Source organism: Pseudophryne corroboree, chromosome 11 (assembly GCF_028390025.1).
Source record: "Pseudophryne corroboree isolate aPseCor3 chromosome 11, aPseCor3.hap2, whole genome shotgun sequence".
NCBI classification, from domain to species: domain Eukaryota; kingdom Metazoa; phylum Chordata; class Amphibia; order Anura; family Myobatrachidae; genus Pseudophryne; species Pseudophryne corroboree.
This window is the reverse complement of record NC_086454.1, coordinates 232,723,912-232,741,725: the sequence shown is the minus strand read 5'-3', so window position 1 is coordinate 232,741,725 and position 17,814 is coordinate 232,723,912. Positions and strand designations below refer to the sequence as shown.

Here is a 17,814-nt window from a genome sequence, read left to right as displayed (position 1 = left end):
CAGAAGGGAGGGAGGGGGGACCTAGTAAGCATAAAATAGCAAGTTTAATAACGCTGGGCGCCAAAGTCTAAGCAGCTGGATTCTATAAACAACACTTCTCATCCCCGCCTCTCCTTTACAATGCTATTATTTTATGTGATGCTTACTATAAGAAATATGAGAATATTTATACGCATGTGTGCATAAATATCTATAATGATTTATGCTTCCATATTTTTGTGTGTGCATTAATGGACTAATCCGAACATTAGTAGCTAAAATGCCCATTTTATACAACACAAAGATAAATATTACATTTATACATTGAATCCAAAGTGGAAACACACACACACACACACTCTCTGCATAAATGTCAGTTGTGCCTCAGGGTTCTACAGTACACTAGTACATTTATTTGTAGGGTATCAAAGGTTTATGTGATATAATCCTAACAGAAGTGAAAACATTATCTTTCTAAATGTGGGATGTGTCTTTTCACTGTTACTCTATTTTATGTTGCGTCTGATTACTAACATTATAAAAAATTGTTAAAATGCTGTCAGGGTTGTAGACATAAATGCACTGGGGTCACAAATACTATGGGGTATATTCAATTGACGTCGAAAGCTGCCGTCTGTCGAAAAGACGTTAGTTTTCGACTTTTTTTAGGTCGGAAGGGGTTCCAACCTATTCAATATTTTCGACAAGTTGAGGTATTCGACTTGTCGAAAAGCACGTGGATCGGCTGCCAGTCCACGTGCTTGTGTCGAAAACGGTTTTGGCCCCCTTTTCGACCATCTCAGTCTGACATAAAAAAATGTCGGACTGAGATGTGGGACCCAGAAGAGGAGAGGGGGGGGGGACCCACAGGGAGACGGGGGACAGCCGCGGGCATATAGGGGAGATCAGCGCTGCAGCAGGATGTCACACAGCCGCACCGCTCACGGCAGCTTCCACTTGGCTCAAGCAAGTGAGGTCATGCTTGCTGGAGCCGGGTGGACACTGCCGTGAGGTCGGGCACACACACTCCATACACCTCACATACTCACCGCTGCTGCAGAGGACCGGCTCCCGACGCTGGATGAAGAAGACACTGCTTTGGAAGGTCAGAAATGACTGACTAATTAAACTGATTGGAAACTTCCAGTTGCTTAATTAGTCCTTGGGGGAGGGGGGAGGGGCGTTGCCACCAGGGCCCCAGTGCAAGTCCCACTGATTGTTCCTAAAAGTAACGATTTTAGGAAAAATCACATCTGCTCTGGAGATGCGAGAAAAAGGACATATAGAAATCACCACCTCCAAATTTTTGGGTTTTAATTGAATACCTAAACTGAGAGGCTGCTGGGTTTTGTTGAAATTGCGCCTGCAATTGGATTTCCCCCATTTAGTCCGAAATCTCTAAGGCATTCCACAAAATGTCCTGTATGATAGGGTAGCACTTTTGGCTCCTAAGAGTGATACACAACTGCACATGGCCAAAAAGTATGGTAATATCCAAACATCACACCTTTATGTGCTTGTAGACCATCTTATTCCAGAACCATGGGCATTGCTGCTAAATGCTATAAGACCCTCTAATCTTTTACAAAGTCTTTTGCTAGATTTTGGAACATGTGGGGAGTTTGCATTCTTTCAGCCACAGGAGCATTAGAGTGGTCAGGCACTGTTGTTGGATAATAGTGCATACCTCATGTTCCAGTTCATCCCAGAAATGTACCGTGGGGTTTAGGTCAAGGCTATTTAAAGGTCAGTAATTTTCTTCCACATCAAACTCAACAAATCATGTTTGAATGGACTTTACTTCGTGTATGTTTGCATCATCATCCGGAAGCTGGAATGGGCATTACCAAACTCTTACAACAAAGTGGGAAGCAAACCATTCTCTAGACTGTTATTGTATGCTGTACCATAAAGATCACCCTTCACTGGAATCATGGAGCCAGGCCAAACCATTAAATACAGCCTCATGCCATTATTCTTCCGGCAAATTTTACAGCTGCACAAAAATCATCAGTCATACCACCAGATAGTAAAGCTTGACTCTTCACTCCAGAAAACCCATTTAAACAGCTCTAGAGTCCAATGGTAGCTGATTTACACCACAACAGCCAAATGTTACATTGTTCATGGTGACTTAAGGCTTGGCTGTTTCTGCTTGACCATGGAACACAACCATGAAGCTCCCAATTAACGATCCTTGCTTCCAAAAGCATTTCACATTCCCTTTTAAGGCCAACTACTTTGCGGAGGAGTTGTTTTTGCTCTGACAGCAACTGACAGTCTTATCAGGATCCATAGTGTCACGCCTGTGAGTTGGGTGTGGATGGAGCTGACACAGAGGGGAGTATAAATGAATTGAGGAGGCTTTAACCAGGTATGGTGCATGTACTCGAAAGAATTGTTGGTGTTCTAGCAGTGACAAATCCAGAGGTAAGTATATTAAATGAAGCTTTTTATTAAAGAACAACATCCATGATTCACTGCACATACTGTACAAAAGAGACCAGGTTAACCACAGAAATGATGACCGGAATGGAACCGGGTTGGAGTGAAAAAGTCAGTCAAATGACAACAATATCCGGAATAGAACCGGAATGGGTTGAAGTGCTGACTGGGCTTGATCCGGAATCTTAACACTGTTAATATTGTAGAAAGACACAGTTCAAATAACAACAATACTGTATCTGGAATAGAACCGGAATGGGTTAAAGTGCTGACCAGGCTTGATCCAGAATATTAACACTGATAATATTGTAGAAAAGACACAGTTCAAATAACAACAATATCCGGAATGGAACTGGAATGGACTGGAGTGCTCACCTGGATTGATCCAGAATATTAACACTGATAGCATTGTAGAAGAGCACAGTTCAAATATAATAGCATCCGAAATGGAACCAGAACGGACTGGAGTGCTCACCGGGCTTGATCCGGATTATTAACACTGATAGCATTGAAGAAGAACACAATTCAAATATAATAGCATCCAGAATGGAACCGGAACGGACTGGAGTGCTCACCAGGCTTGATCCGTAATATTAACACTGATAGCATCGAAGAAAGGCAAAGTCCAAATAACAATTGTAGCCAGAGTGGAATCCGGACAGACTGGTTCATAAAAAGTCACTGGAATGAAGGAGCTCAGCATAAAGCTTTTGCTTCCTGGATAGAGACTGTTGTACTGACGATTTCTGAGACCCAGAGGCTGGAAGATTAACCTGTGGGTTAACTGGGATAGGCTGAATGGAATCAGGTGGTGCAGGGATGCTCAGACATGATTGGCTGTGCTGCAGTAAGGTGATCAGGGTTTGTCACAGCCATAATCCAGGTTTAGGCACTGATGTGGATTTAGGCCTAGTAGGCCCAAACACTAGGATGCAGACATTATGGATAGACACACTTAAAATGTGTACACATTATGCTGAAGAGCTATGGAGGAACAGCATGTACAGACTTTACTGCCAGCTGGGTGTGATGAACAGAGAGCCCAGTTGCTGAACACTGGATCTTGGCAATTACTCACACAGAGGAATTCCTACTGAGGTGCTAATCAGTAAGTAATCAAGACTGCAGTTAGTATGTGAAGCAGATGCATGTTTTTTTTTTTATAGTGTTTTTATTCAACAAAATAGTTAACGATACAGACAGTTCAGTGTACGCTGAGAAACACAGTTGGCATTATACAATATACTGAACCATATACCTCCCCAATAGTATACATATATAGTGAGCTTTCCCGGTAAATACTGTTCCAATTACATTCTTCCCACAGAATACAGATTTTCTGAAGTCCGTAAACAAATCATGATCCACATAACATTTTAAGTTTTCTCCCCTAAACATTATTGTAAATACCCCAACTAGCAGGCCAGATATAGCCCACAACCCCCCTGAAAAAAAAAAAAAAACCATAAAACAAACACAAACCCAGCAAGCCTAAAACTACCCGAATGTGTGAGGTGAGGTACAATAGCAAAATAAATAAATTAAGGGAGGGAGAGGGGACCGGCTCGGCACCACAGGGCCCAGAGGACGCGCTACTGTTAGGGCCAGTGCCCCCTAAATCCGAAGGGCAAGGGATGAGTATGTGGAATTGATCCAAGGAGACCATATTTTCTCGTATATAGTAAGGGCATTATTTTTCATATATACATAGCGGTCTTTCAGTAGAGTGTCATTCACCAAAACTTTAAATGCAGATATCGTAGAAGAATGCGGAGCCAACCATGCCCGCGCAATACACACCTTAGCAAGGGCGCACATACTGCGGGCATACCTGCCCTCTCACCGAGACCCAGTGTCAGGACCGCCCACAGACTCTCCCCTCCTCTATCCAGCACACTCAATATCTGGCACCAGGGGAGCAGGATTGGGGGCCGGTAAGGTACTCTGGGGGTGCAGGAGGGGGGTGCCGCTCACCTCAGGTGCTGTAAGAAGCCGTTTTCGCCTCGGGTGCGCGTTCGCGCGTGTCCACGCGCGACCGGCGGAGCTCCAGAAATTGAGGCCGGGGACTTACTGGCGGCCTAGGCCCGAGATCCGGGCGGCTGCTGGCGCGAGCCGGGAGCACTTGTAGGGGTCCTCCAGCGATGCCCGCCGCCTCCCCAGTGCTGTTAGACGGGAGAAGAGCCGAAGGGAAGCCACAGAAAGAGCCCCAGGATGTAGTCAGGATTAATATCCAGGGAGCTCCTCGATCCTGCTGCCTAGTCTTTTGCCGCCGTGGCCACGCCCCCTAAGCAGATGCATGTTTACAGAATATGCTGAGGTAAGTCACAGAACATAAGAAATTCAGTCAGGATTGTGACACTTAAGGGCCGTATTTACGGGCCGATTTGGGGAGAGATGTGTGCTGAGCGGTTCGCTCAGCACACATCTCTCCCCCCGCTCAGCATAGCGCGATGTGTGCTGAGCGTGCGGGGGGAGACGGGTGGGCCGCTCATTTCACCCAGTGGGTGAAGTGAGCGACCTGCTAGCCAATCTAGCAGGCCAATCTATCACCAGCGATAGCAATGCGTGGGGCTGTGCATCGCTATCGCTGTGAGGGGTACACACGGAGTGATCACTGCTGAAAATCTAAGCAATCTAGTCAGATTGCTTAGATTTTAAGCAGCGATAGCTCCGTGAGTACCCCCCTATAGGAAGATAAATGGTGCACATTATAGACAAATCCTAAGTGAAATTCTTCTACTCATCGCAAAAGAGTTTAAAGTTAGGGATTTGTATTTTATTTCAACAGAATTAATAGTCCAAAGCTCAATGCATGATCAACACTGCTGTGGTTTGTAAAATGGATGCCGCAAATTAACTTCAATGTTCAACTAGAAGTGGTAGATAAATAGCCAAATAAATGTAAAAAAATATCCAAGAAGTATTACTGACTGTAATTGATGATTTGACTGTTCTGGCAGCTATTAGGCAATCTTGGTCCCTATTTAAGTCTTCTAACGAGTGATCTGCTGTGCAGTGATTATCATGGTTGGTTCTTGACAAACTCAGGTCAGCACCGAAGTTACTTTGTTTTGCTGGTTGCGGGCCATTTCAACAAGACTTGCTGCCAAAGCATGGCGTCAATGTTAATAGAGCTGTTCCCTCCCTGAGTTCCTGCTCCTTCATCCCCCCCCCCTCACACATAATTTGATCGCCTCTGTTCAGCTGCGTGTCGGTATTATGAAACTCCTGCATGATTACATAAGACACCAAGAGCCAGACCTAGGGATGGTCCTAGGGAGGGTCTTCTGCCTATAACTACCTGTTGCTTTCTTAGGGGGACATTTACTAACCAGTGATAAGAGTGGATAAGTGAGCCAGTGGAGAAGCTGCCCCATCAACCAATCAGCAGCTCTGTATAATTTTATAGTATGCAAATTAAAGATGTTACTTCAGTGCCGATTGGTTGCCATGGGCATTTCTCCACTGGCTCACTTCTCCGCTCTTATCACTGCTTAGTAAATGTCCTCTTTAGTGTTTTATACACACACACTGGTACTTAGGATGCTGCCAGTTCTTAAACCTCCAGGCAGCAGCGCTTATATAACTGGCAGGAGATTGAAGGATGTAGCTGGAGAAGCTATGCAGGGCAATTCCAATATGGCAGAGTGAGAGTAACGCACTTTAAATTATAACAGGATTCTCCAAAGACAATAAAACAAATGGTAATAAGAATCCTTCCAGGGAGTAATATGCAGGTGGTATATGTTAATAACATAAGTGATAGCATAAGCTGCACAGTCAAATCCCAGAAATAATTCACAGCAAGGGAGGTATGTTTGTAGAGCATTCAACTACTAATGAAGTAGCAAAGGTAGTGTACAATAGTTAATGAAACCACAGGTAGTAACCACAGCAAGGAAGATGTACTCCGTTTCAAACAGCAACTACAGATGTAGCCAGCCTCATCTCTTGCCACGATGCATACGCACAGGCAAGCTGCAGGATATTCAATGTTACGACTAACTGCAGCCGGCATTCCCTCCATAGAAGTCTGCGGCGTGTCTGCACAAAAGTCGTGCCATCGCGGGCTGTATGAGCGTAGCTCCATCTGTATTAATGAAGTAGCAGTAATAAGGTATCTTGAGTCATATAAGCCACTGGTTGTATCCACAGCAAGGGAGATGAACACAGTTCCAAACAGCAACTACTAATAAAGCAGCAGTAATAAGATATCTTGTTTCATGTAAGCCACTGGTAATAATATACAAAGATACAGGCACTTAGCTGGAAGGAATAGGGCTGGAAGCATGGACAAGGTATCAGCAAGAAGACTCCAGAAAATTGGCAGTCTGAAACAGTGACCGAATGACAAGGATCCAGAAAGAAACTATCACCGGCAATGAAGCACAGGACTGACTGCCTTATATCACAAACATGGGCCAATTACACTGTTGCAGAGAGACCAGCCCGTGATTACTTAAAGCACCCACAGCTGAGCGACTGCACATACGAGCACAGTGTCCCAGCTGCTTAGTAACAGCCGGGACCAGAAGACACCATGGACACTCTGAGTCCCAGTTGCCTAGCAACCACAGGACCATCAACCAGTGCAGCAGTTCTGAGGTGGTGTCCCAGTCACATGACAATGGTCAGGAGGCTTGTCTGCTGCTCATAACAGTTGGCTTGCACAGAGAGTTTTGGAGGAGGAGATTTGGTGTTAATGAAATGTGTCATAATATCATCTGGGGAGTGAATGTAAGTGTAATGTTATATGGCAGCTCTTTGACATTCTTTTATTAACAGCTTCTTATATAGCGCAGCAAATTCCGTTGCGCTTTACATTATTATAAATGTTATTTGATGGGGAGTGTATTAATGTAGTCTGTGTGTGCTGTTTCATGTCATTTCAGGGTGCCTCTGTGTCTTAATCATGGTACATACTGAGACGATATCGACCCGCTATGTTGTTTACAGCTGAATCGCAACGACATATTGTGCATCTCGTTAATGAAAATGTTGTATGCTAATGAAGGATGGAACATTTATCATTTCGTCCTCCATTAGATAGTTCTGCTATGTACCACAGTCACGATATGTTAGCCTGTCAACCGCCATATTGCCTCGGGAAAAACATTGTCTCAGTGTGTACCCAACTTAAATAAATAATAGGAGCGAATATTAATGTTATTTTTAATTTTATACAGTAGTTGTAGTTTCATTACAAAATATATGTGAATCGAAAACAATATCTATACACTATACGATGTTAAGATCACCAATGGATCACTCCGTCACTCAATCAGGTATGAGGCAGTGGTTGTCCAATTTTCTGACACTCACTTGTGTCTTTTTACTGACAAATTTAATAGGCTTGTATCACTTGCTACCTTCTACACAATACCAAAAAATGTTCTTGAACATATTTCTTAGAGCCTATTACTCACCCCACAGACAGTTTTTGGCGGGTATGTCCACCTCTTGTGAGTGTCATCACTGTTGTACACCAGACGCAGGTCTGCTTCATTGTTTCTGTTTATGCCTGTTGATAAGCAGCTTTTGGTTACACATTTAAAGTTACTCCGTGGAACATATAGTTAACAATTTGCCTTTAAATTCGGAATGGGCAATTTTTGGAATCACTCCTGACAGCCAGAGGGTCAACAAAGGTTGTAGGAAGTTATTGTTGGCTATTAGTGAGGCAGTCCTTAAAACAATTTTGCAATCATGGATTCTTCCTCATCTACCTTCTCTAACTCTTGTCAAGGGGAAACTGCATAATATATTTCAGATTAATTGGTTTGAGACAACATTAAATAAAGTAAAAACTTGCTTCAACACGTTTTGATTCTCAGATGGGGATTAGAGACTATGATATGTATATATGGGTATGTGTGTGTGTGTATTGTGACAAACAGGGTAGTTTGTCCCAGTCTCATGAGAGAGGCTAGCGCTTTCTGTGGTATCTGCAGTCTCATGTTAAAGATAGGGTTAATTCCTCACATATCTCTGCACACACAGCCAGGCTACACAGGTGGATCACATGGGTGTGATTAGTTAGCTAGTGAGTGCCTGGGAGGAGGTATAAGCAGATTGTGTTTGGGGCGGGGTGACTGCCAACAGTTAGTGGCAAGGAAACCACTGTGTCTAGTCAGTGACTGGGTCGTGGGAGTACTTTATGGATGTTATTGCTGGATCTACACTTAATGCTCTATGTACCATCCTGACATTTTCCTGAATAAACTACAGCCCAGTGGTTCAGAAAAACCTGTGTGAGCAGACGGGTTTGCCACAGAATGTATACATATACTGTACATGGGATGCGATTGGGATGCTGGCAGTCGGAATCCCAACACGCAGGCACAATGCTGTCCCCGGAATCCGGACACCCAGCAGCCCTATTGTAAGTATGCAGGGACTGTCAGGGTTGGCCCAGGTAGGGGCACGGGTAGGGTTGGGGTTAGGCTGCCGGGGGGGGGGGGGGGGGGGGGAGTGGTATTAGGTATAGGCACTACCAGGGAGGGTTAGTGTTAGGCTGCGCGGTTGGTCTTCCGACTGCCAACATCCCAACCACCGATAAAGCGTGTCACCTATATATATAGATTGTATCAGGTACATACTTGTGCCCTGTGATACCTCGTGCAGTTCAAGTTCCCCCCTTACACACACACACACGCATTTATTTTTTTTGAGGTTGTAGAGGGGGGGGGGGGGGGGGGATAAGGGGCTGGATTGTATGTGTTAGTTACAAACTCAAATTCCAGACTGTGATTCTTAAGTGCAGAAGGTGCGGGTTAAATGTTTTTTTTTTCTAGGATCTGTAATTGATGTTAGAACAGGCGTTTGCATGTCATAATTTGGACATTCAGGAATTAATTTTGATTTGCACTTTCGATTTATTGTACTTCTGCTCCTTCTAAATGCTCATACAGTATTTTATTCACTTGCTTCCATAAAGCTGCACAGGTAAGCACAGCTTTATTATGACAGATACAAGTTTTTGGCACAGATCCTATTGACCTCACTACATGTACTGTTAACCTGATCTTTAAATTTAAGGTCACCAGTGCAAGTCCATCTCAATCAGGAAATAGTCAAAAGAAAGTGTTGGCATTGTGCAAACATTGAAAATAGCACACATGCCCTTCTAACATTGAGGTCTGATAAGGCACAACCCAGAGAAGTGTTTGTTATCCACTCATTTGACCTCTAGCCCCTGACTGTAAAATACCTCCATTAGCTCAAGATAGCAGGTGAAGGCTTCAGTCAACCCTAAGGGGAAGCATCGGTCAGAGGACTAGTACCTGTCATCAAGACCCATTATCACATTTTCTGTAATAGGTTTCTGCTGTTATGTGCTATCCCCTTTAACTGCAAACAAGACTCAGGCACACTGTGGTCACTACAGCCAGCCTTCTATTAATGTAACATTGTAAATATTGTGCTAGCCAGTCATTCAAGGGTGATTTGCATTGTCTTGTCTTTCTTTACTGTTAATAGATCAGTTCTGTTTAATCAGATATTCATTCAAATTTCTCATTGCCTGCTGCCACTGGCTGGATATGCCCATTCCATATCCTAATTCACTGATTTGGTCAATTCATAAACTGCCCATTTAGCTGTAATTTTTAGCACATTTTTTGTAACCTCCTCCTCTTACTGATATTATGTTATTTAAAGGGATCTTCAACCTTTGGTCCTTCTTCTACCTGACTAACACATAGGTGGGATTCTCTCTCCCTTCTCTTCTGTACTTGTTTCTGATGAGAGAGAGGATATAAAGGTGCATACACAAGGTGAGATATTGACTATGCCCGAGTTTGACTATGCAATTTCCCTTGAACCCCCCTCCCCCCCCCCCCAAGAGCCCAGAAGAACCGATATCGGGGGTAATTCCAAGTTGATCGCAGCAGGAAATTTTTTAGCAGTTGGGCAAAACCATGTGCACTGCAGGTGTGGCAGATATAACATTTGCAGAGAGAGTTAGATTTGGTTGGGTTATTTTATTTCTGTGCAGGGTAAATACTGGCTGCTTTATTTTTACCCTGCAAATTAGATTGCAGATTGAACCCACCACACCCAAATCTAACTCTCTCTGCACATGTTATATCTGCCTCCCCTGCAGTGCACATGGTTTTGCCCAATTGCTAACAGAATTCCTGCTGCGATCAACTTGGAATTACCCCTATTGTCTATGCGATTTTGGCTATGTGTGATTTTGCCTATGGCCGTTTTTGTACTAGAATGTACACAATATAGTCTAATTTGCCTTGCCTGCACGGTCTATTTTTTCTTGCGATACCGATCCCGCGGGACCGCGCATAGGTATCGCAAGCTGTGTACACATGGTGTGATATGTGCTAACTTTTCTTGACATTTTGACTATATAGTAAAAATCGCAAGAATACATAGCACCGTGTGTATGCACCTTAACACCTTGACATATATAAATCTTCTGATTGAATATAGAGGGCACACGTCCAATTAGAAGCTGACTGTAAATTAATTCAGTGTTTCTGATCGGTCTCATATCTTCTGCGGATCTCCTTTCCCTTTGGACATCTCCTACCTAATCAATACTTTTGTCTAAACAAATGGGGGAGAAATGGACACCTCCCTATTACATGTTCCTGAGATCCGTGAAGAACTGAATAGTGCTCTGCTGCCCATAGCTACAAGATAGACCTCACAACTTCCAGAGATCTCTGTTTTGAGTTATGGACAAACATATTGCCCCATTCAGAGTTGTATACTAATGCAATGGTTTGCATACAACTCCGATGGTGGGTGGACTGTGCATGTGCAGGACGGGTTCAGTGGGATTGCTCACATTGCCCCTTAAACCGCTGCATGATTGACATGCTGTGGGCAGTCGGGGGTGGTAGCGGCAACGGTGACTGGTTTACAAAACTGTGCGGCGGCACACCCATTTTTTAGGTCTGCCGAGGCCAGAGTCTGCAGCTTCCGATGCAGATTTCATGGCGCCGGCAGAGGAGTTCCGGCAGCTCTTCTTAGGCTGATGGCCAGTGACTGCCCGATGGTGATCCATGCTGCATCCCATAGTATGCTATCAGCGAGAGAATCAAAGGGAGCTGGCCCTCAGCATCAGAACACAAGTTTCATTGACTAGACCTCCACCCCTGATTGATATGTAGGTGGACTGTTTAATTAAAGAGGGTTGCCTAAAAAATAAATACATGTCTACTATAAGCTTTCTTGTAGAAATCTGAAAATATACTTTGACACCCTTCAGAACAATTGAAAACACAAAATAGTTACAACCCATCCTACTGTGCAAATCCTTAATCACAATTAAGCACTAAAACGCACTATAGACATGTTTTTGTTGGTATGAGGAAACAAACGGGCATCATTTAGAGCAGGGGTGGGGAACCTCCGGCCCGCGGGCCGTATAAGGCCCGCAAAGCCGTTTGGTCTGGCCCACCCGCTCCTCTCAGTGAGACATGCCACCGCACAGTCCGGCGGCAGCGTGTCTCAGCTGTCACCACACGGAGGAGAGCGCGGCTATTGTCGGGCGGCGGCGGCGTGTAGGACTTGAAACCAGCCGCCGGTTCGTGAGCCAATCAGAGCTCGCGGACCGGCAGCCAATCAGGAGCCGCGGCTGCCGGTACGCGAGCTCTGATTGGCTCTCGAACCAGCGGCTGGTTTCAAGTCTTACACGCCGCCGCCCAACATAGCCGCGCTCTCCTCCATGTCCCCGCCGAAAGGAGCGGTAAGCGGGACGGGGGGGCATCCGTATACCTGGCACTGTGGGGGGGCATCTGTATACCTGGCACTGTGAGGGGCATTTGTATACCTGGCACTGTGGGGGCATCTGTATACCTGGCACTGTGGGGGCATTTGTATACCTGGCACTGTGGGGGCATCTGTATACCTGGCACTGTGGGGACATCTGTATACCTGGCACTGTGGGGGCATTTGTATACCTAGCACTGTGGGGGCATCTGTATACCTGGCACTGTGGGGACATTTGTATACCTAGCACTGTGGGGGCATCTGTATACCTGGCACTGTGGGGACATCTGTATACCTTGCACTGTGGGGACATCTGTATACCTGGCACTGTGAGGGGCATTTGTATACCTGGCACTGTGGGGGCATCTGTATACCTGGCACTGTGTGGACATCTGTATACCTGGCACTGTGTGGACATCTGTATACCTGGCACTGTGGGGGCATTTGTATACCTGGCACTGTGGGGCAATTTGTATACCTGGCACTGTGGAGGCATCTGTATACCTGGCACTGTGAGGGGCATTTGTATACCAGGCACTGTGGGGGCATTTGTATACCTGGCACTGTGGGGGCATTTGTATACCTGGCACTGTGGGGGCAATTGTGGATCTGGCACTGCACTATTGGGGGCATATGTGTATCACGTCCCATTTTAACTGGCCACACCCATTTTTTTGGCGCGCGCGGGGGCAGACTTGTATGGTTCCCGAAGGATTTTATAAATATCCAAATGGCCCTCGGTAGAAAAAAGGTTCCCCACCCCTGATTTAGAGCTACGATTTAATGGTCATGTTCTCAAACTTGCTTAAAATAACCCCAACAGAAAACCAAAGTAGAAAAAAGATGAGGCTATTTTGGCCAAAAGAAGTGAGTGATAATGACAGTTGAGGGGTGTGTTATTGGGCTTTATACTGTAACTCATCTCATCCCTTTTGACATTTGTCTGGCAAGTAATCTATCCATTATTAAATAAGACTCACAGAGATCACCCACATGATGTGCTTTATAAAGATGAAATAGTGCTCGATTTTAAATGGCATCACTAATCATAAAATGACTTTATATTCTGCAATATATTATAACTTCTTATAGTATATTATTTTGTGTGCCACTGACAGTATATGTAGCAGCTATTGATTTTGCCTACATAGTTGGCTCTTGCAATGACAGTTTATGTGGGTTTTCTGGCACGGATTGCTCAGTATACTTTTTGTCACTTTGTGATTAATTAAAGAACATGTGTCTTGTAACTTATATGCACAGACACATTATATAGCATCATTAACATGTTGGCATGGCATGTTCGACTGTGTCCCAATTCTCATTGCCAACATGAGTGTCAATATGGAAACTACATCCCGAGTTTGAAAGTGTTCCCTGTATTACTGTAATACAACCCAGTCTTCTTCTATAACATGATGCTCAACCTGTTTTCTGCAGTATGCAGCGGGTATTCCGTATTTTATTTCGCACACAAGCAAAACCATGTCTAGTGTAATTTAGTCATAAGTGAATATTGATTAAATATGAGTAGCCTGAAAATATATAGCACTATCACTATAAGTTCTTGACACGGGGACTGCTTAGTCCTATGTAGTATTTTAAATTGAAGTTTGTTTTTAACCTGTTTTTCCCCTTCTACTTTTACCCTACTTTTTATCTTTTCAAGTTTTAGAATCGTTTCTTATGTAGAATCTTATTCAGCTTTATCTGAGTTGTTTTGCATTGTTTTATTACTCTGTGTAATAGCATCCTAGAATCCTTTAGCCTGAGTGAATAAATATAAAGCTAGCTTTGTTGTGTTTTTTTCCTTTTTAGGAAATATTGGAAAAATTATCCGAGGAGAAAAAAATGTACATGTTGCAGTTTTAAAAATAGTGTCAAAAGGCACAATGCATGCAAACAACACTTGTATCAGTCTTCATTGATTTTAATAGAGTGCATCTTTACATGTTGTTTTCTTCTTTCCGTGAAATGCAACAGAACAGAAACCTCACTAGTGACAACTGTTCTTTTATAAGTGCCTATAAAGTGATTTTCCAAGGTGAAAATACACACATATTGTGATTCAAACAGTAAGTGCTTCTGTTGCATTGCGTTCTGCTTACATAATGTTTTCCAAAATGTATCTTTGAGGGTAAATGAAGTAAGCTAGTACTAACATTTTCAACAAACTAAAGTGGGGCACACACTAGGCGATTTCTACAAATTTTTTTATTTTTAGCCTGAAATTGTCTAGTGTGTATGGGGGTAATATTGGTGAACGATGCGTGGTCCCGCACGTCGGTCAGCGATCACCAACATTGAGCTGACATGCAGCTAAACTCGTCAATGTCGGACTAAGCTGCGTGTTCGGGAATGCCGGCGGTGACGCCACTGAACGTTATCGTTGAACGATAACGTTCAGTGTGTACGCACTATATTGTTGAAAGCTATATTGTTCAACGAATTGTTCACTGCCAGCATTTACACATCAGGTAGTGTGTACCCGTCTTAACCTTTTAACACAGTGGGTGTGAGGCTTCTGGTTTGTCTATACAGCACTTCCTGGGTTTATTCAGAGATTACGTAAACTGATGGTGTACGCACACATCTCCAATGTCAGCTTAACTGCGCAATGCCAGGACCCATTGTGCGCATACGCGTTTTATCGGCAAAACAATTCCTGTGTTGTCAGATGCTGTGCCCCCCTAATGACATGCTGTGGCTGTTTAGGGGTGATGACAGTGAGGCGTTTCCTAAAACCGAGGTGTGACGCCTCCATTTTGTGTGAGTTCCAGGACCAGTGTTTGTGTCTTCTGACCTAAGGGTTACTTAGATGGAAAACGTACTTCCTGATGATCCGATGTGGCGTCTTCAAACGCAGCAACCTATGAAACAAGCATGCAGAAGGTATCTGTTAACACAAGATGTCTGCTGCAACATTGCACATTTTTGCACATCAGCTGCATTAAAAGAAGCAGCTGCTGAATATACTGCATCCATTTCTGAATCAGGCCCCTCGTCTTTAAATTTCAGTAGTAAGATTTGGTCATACTGCCTAGGTCACAAAATGGACATGTACTGTATAACCCAGTGTTTTAACTGCAGGATGATCTAAAATGAAATGTTGGTTAATAGTGTAGAGCTATTCTGCACCATAATTCCCAGTGTATTTTCTTCCTGTTTTTCAGTATTAGAAGTAATATTCAAGAAATATATGTAACACTAATCTTTTCACATATCTGCCTTTTCATATTCCCTACATTCTCGACTAATTTAGGTAACAAATGAGTTAAAGCATACTATTTTATAGTTTGTTTTATGTGCCGTACATATTGACTAAACTCCAAATATATGGTGCCCATTTTCGGCCATCACTTCCCGTATTGATTAGTTGGCAAACATGCAATAATAATAATGAAAATATATTGATTTGCTGTCCTCATTTGCCTATGAGCTTATTTATTAATTTTACGTGTTTCTCCTTTCTTTTCTCTTTGATGTAATTGCTTCTCAGACGAGCCTTGTTGTAGAAGAGCTTGTAAAGGAGTACTGGACACAGGAGGAGAGGGACAAAGTACTAAAGTCTATCTTACCATTACTAGCAGAACGCCATGACCTGCGTCAAGAATGGCGACAGAGGTGAGAAAATTATAGCTGAAGAATAAGATTTGTACTTTGCACCTAAAATCACATTATTGCCTTTTATGTCATCATTATTATTATTATTTTACTAAGACTCTCTCTTCCTAAAATAGAATATATTGTATCTGTCTGACATGCTTCCAGGAGAAATGACTAGACCCAAGTCTACAATGGTGTCATCCCATTCCTAACTAATAGCGACTACACAATCGCAGTCTTAAATGGGAATACTGAAGTGTCTTGAGTGGTACAGATCCATCTCTGTCTCCGTTATCTCTTTAAAATTAGAACCATTCACCAAGGGTTGTCATTTATATTTGTCTTGCATCTCAAACTTCTTATTAGTACAAATACTTCCCAGCCAGTTGGCTTATTTTAATTACGAATCGAAAGTGGACAATGTGACATCATTGGATATATTGGCATCACATGCCACATACAGCAGAAAGCAGTCATTATTTAATAAAAGCTCAGCAAATGAAATAGTGATCATGGTAAAGCATCGTGCTACTACTTCTGCCTTCCCACCACTCACTCATTAACACCACCATGAATGTTTAGGATAAAGAGGTGCGCCAGAGGAGGTTGTGCCACAGTAGTCAAGAATAGTACAATTATGTGTGATCACATATCAGTGAACAGTTCCTACAGCTAATCATTTATGACCATGATACCTGTCACATAGATGCCAAAGAAGTTTGGCTGCCTTGGGTGGTGGTTTGGATAGATGTTTGCAACAAGTGGGCTTGCTAGTTGGGGATGGCGACAGGGAAGTTGGAAAAGCAGATAAGATTTGTGTAATATGACAAAGAGTGATACTTCTGATTCGTTATGATTAAAAGGTGCTTATTTTCTTAACTGAATGAAAAGTGCTTGTACCATTTTCATAAACAAGCTATCATGTAGCATAGAATACTATACACAGCTACAACCCCACCTGGATACACAGGATGGATTAGAGCATTCATTTAGCAAAATGCATACTTAAGGAAGACTGTGGATTTTTTTCCAAAAATATTAAATTCAGATAAAAAAAGGGACAAATGACAATCTTTAATAAAGATGAGTGATACCTCCTGCAAACTATGTTTGCACAGTGAGTGCTACGGAGCTTTGACTTGACTAAAGTCCTCTCATATTTTCTTGAAAAAAAAAAATATTTCCTACTCTAATCATTCAGCCGGTCAGATGCGCAGTCTTATAGGCCACATACCCATATAGACAGATCAGAGTCTGATCACAGAAGTCACAGCTTTTGGTTTATTTCTCTGAAGCACATATTTGTTTTTTATGTACGTAATAATTTATTTTCCCATTAGGAAATCTAACACGGACAGACCATTGCTATACAGTTAGTAACAGCACAGTGGTACCATGACACTAAAAACGGTGATTTGTACAATCACACACGTTACATGTGTTTACTAAAGTTAAAATGCTAGTAAACACCAGTGAGTATGAGCTGAATGTGATAATTAAGTTAACATTTTTTTACTACATTGTGAACCCTTACGCTGTGTTTCAACATGATCTTTAGAAGCTAATACTCAATGGTTATTTTATGTGAGTCACATAAAATTGTAATTTTGCCTCACTTAAATGGACTTAATTGCAGCTGTGGTTTTATTGTTGCTTCTCTTCTCAGTCTACATGGTTTCTCCTTTTTAACTGTGCTTTGATAGAACAAGTACTTAATATTATTAATAGTTAACTGATCAGGCATTGTTACAGTATCCTAAGACAGGATGAAGAGATATAAGAAAGTAAGTACAACTGATTTTATAACTCAGAGGACTTGCGCACACCATGATCAATAAAACTGAGAGCAGTTGCTAATGTGAAATTTCATTGTTTTAAGATTGATAGCAGACAGTCACCTATACTTAAAAGCAAAGCATAAAACATGTTGTGTGCCTTTAAGCTTCCCTGACAAGTAATCATTTATTCTGACGATTTGATCAATTGCCATTAAATTGGACAGAGCTTGTATGTTTGATGCCAAAGGAATTAACTTAATCAGTAAAATTG

The 17,814-nt window shown here is 42.8% G+C and overlaps 1 protein-coding gene across 4 annotated transcripts in view; it reads left to right on the top strand.

Annotated features, from left to right (window-relative positions):
• FTO (FTO alpha-ketoglutarate dependent dioxygenase) overlaps positions 1-17,814 on the top strand; it is a 646,271-nt gene that overhangs the window by 317,224 nt on the left and 311,233 nt on the right. For all 4 annotated transcript variants that reach the window (XM_063945290.1, XM_063945293.1, XM_063945292.1 and 1 more), the window contains exon 8: positions 15,659-15,783. In XM_063945290.1, the coding sequence (XP_063801360.1) occupies positions 15,659-15,783 (125 nt within the window). The remainder of the gene's footprint in view (positions 1-15,658; positions 15,784-17,814) is intronic.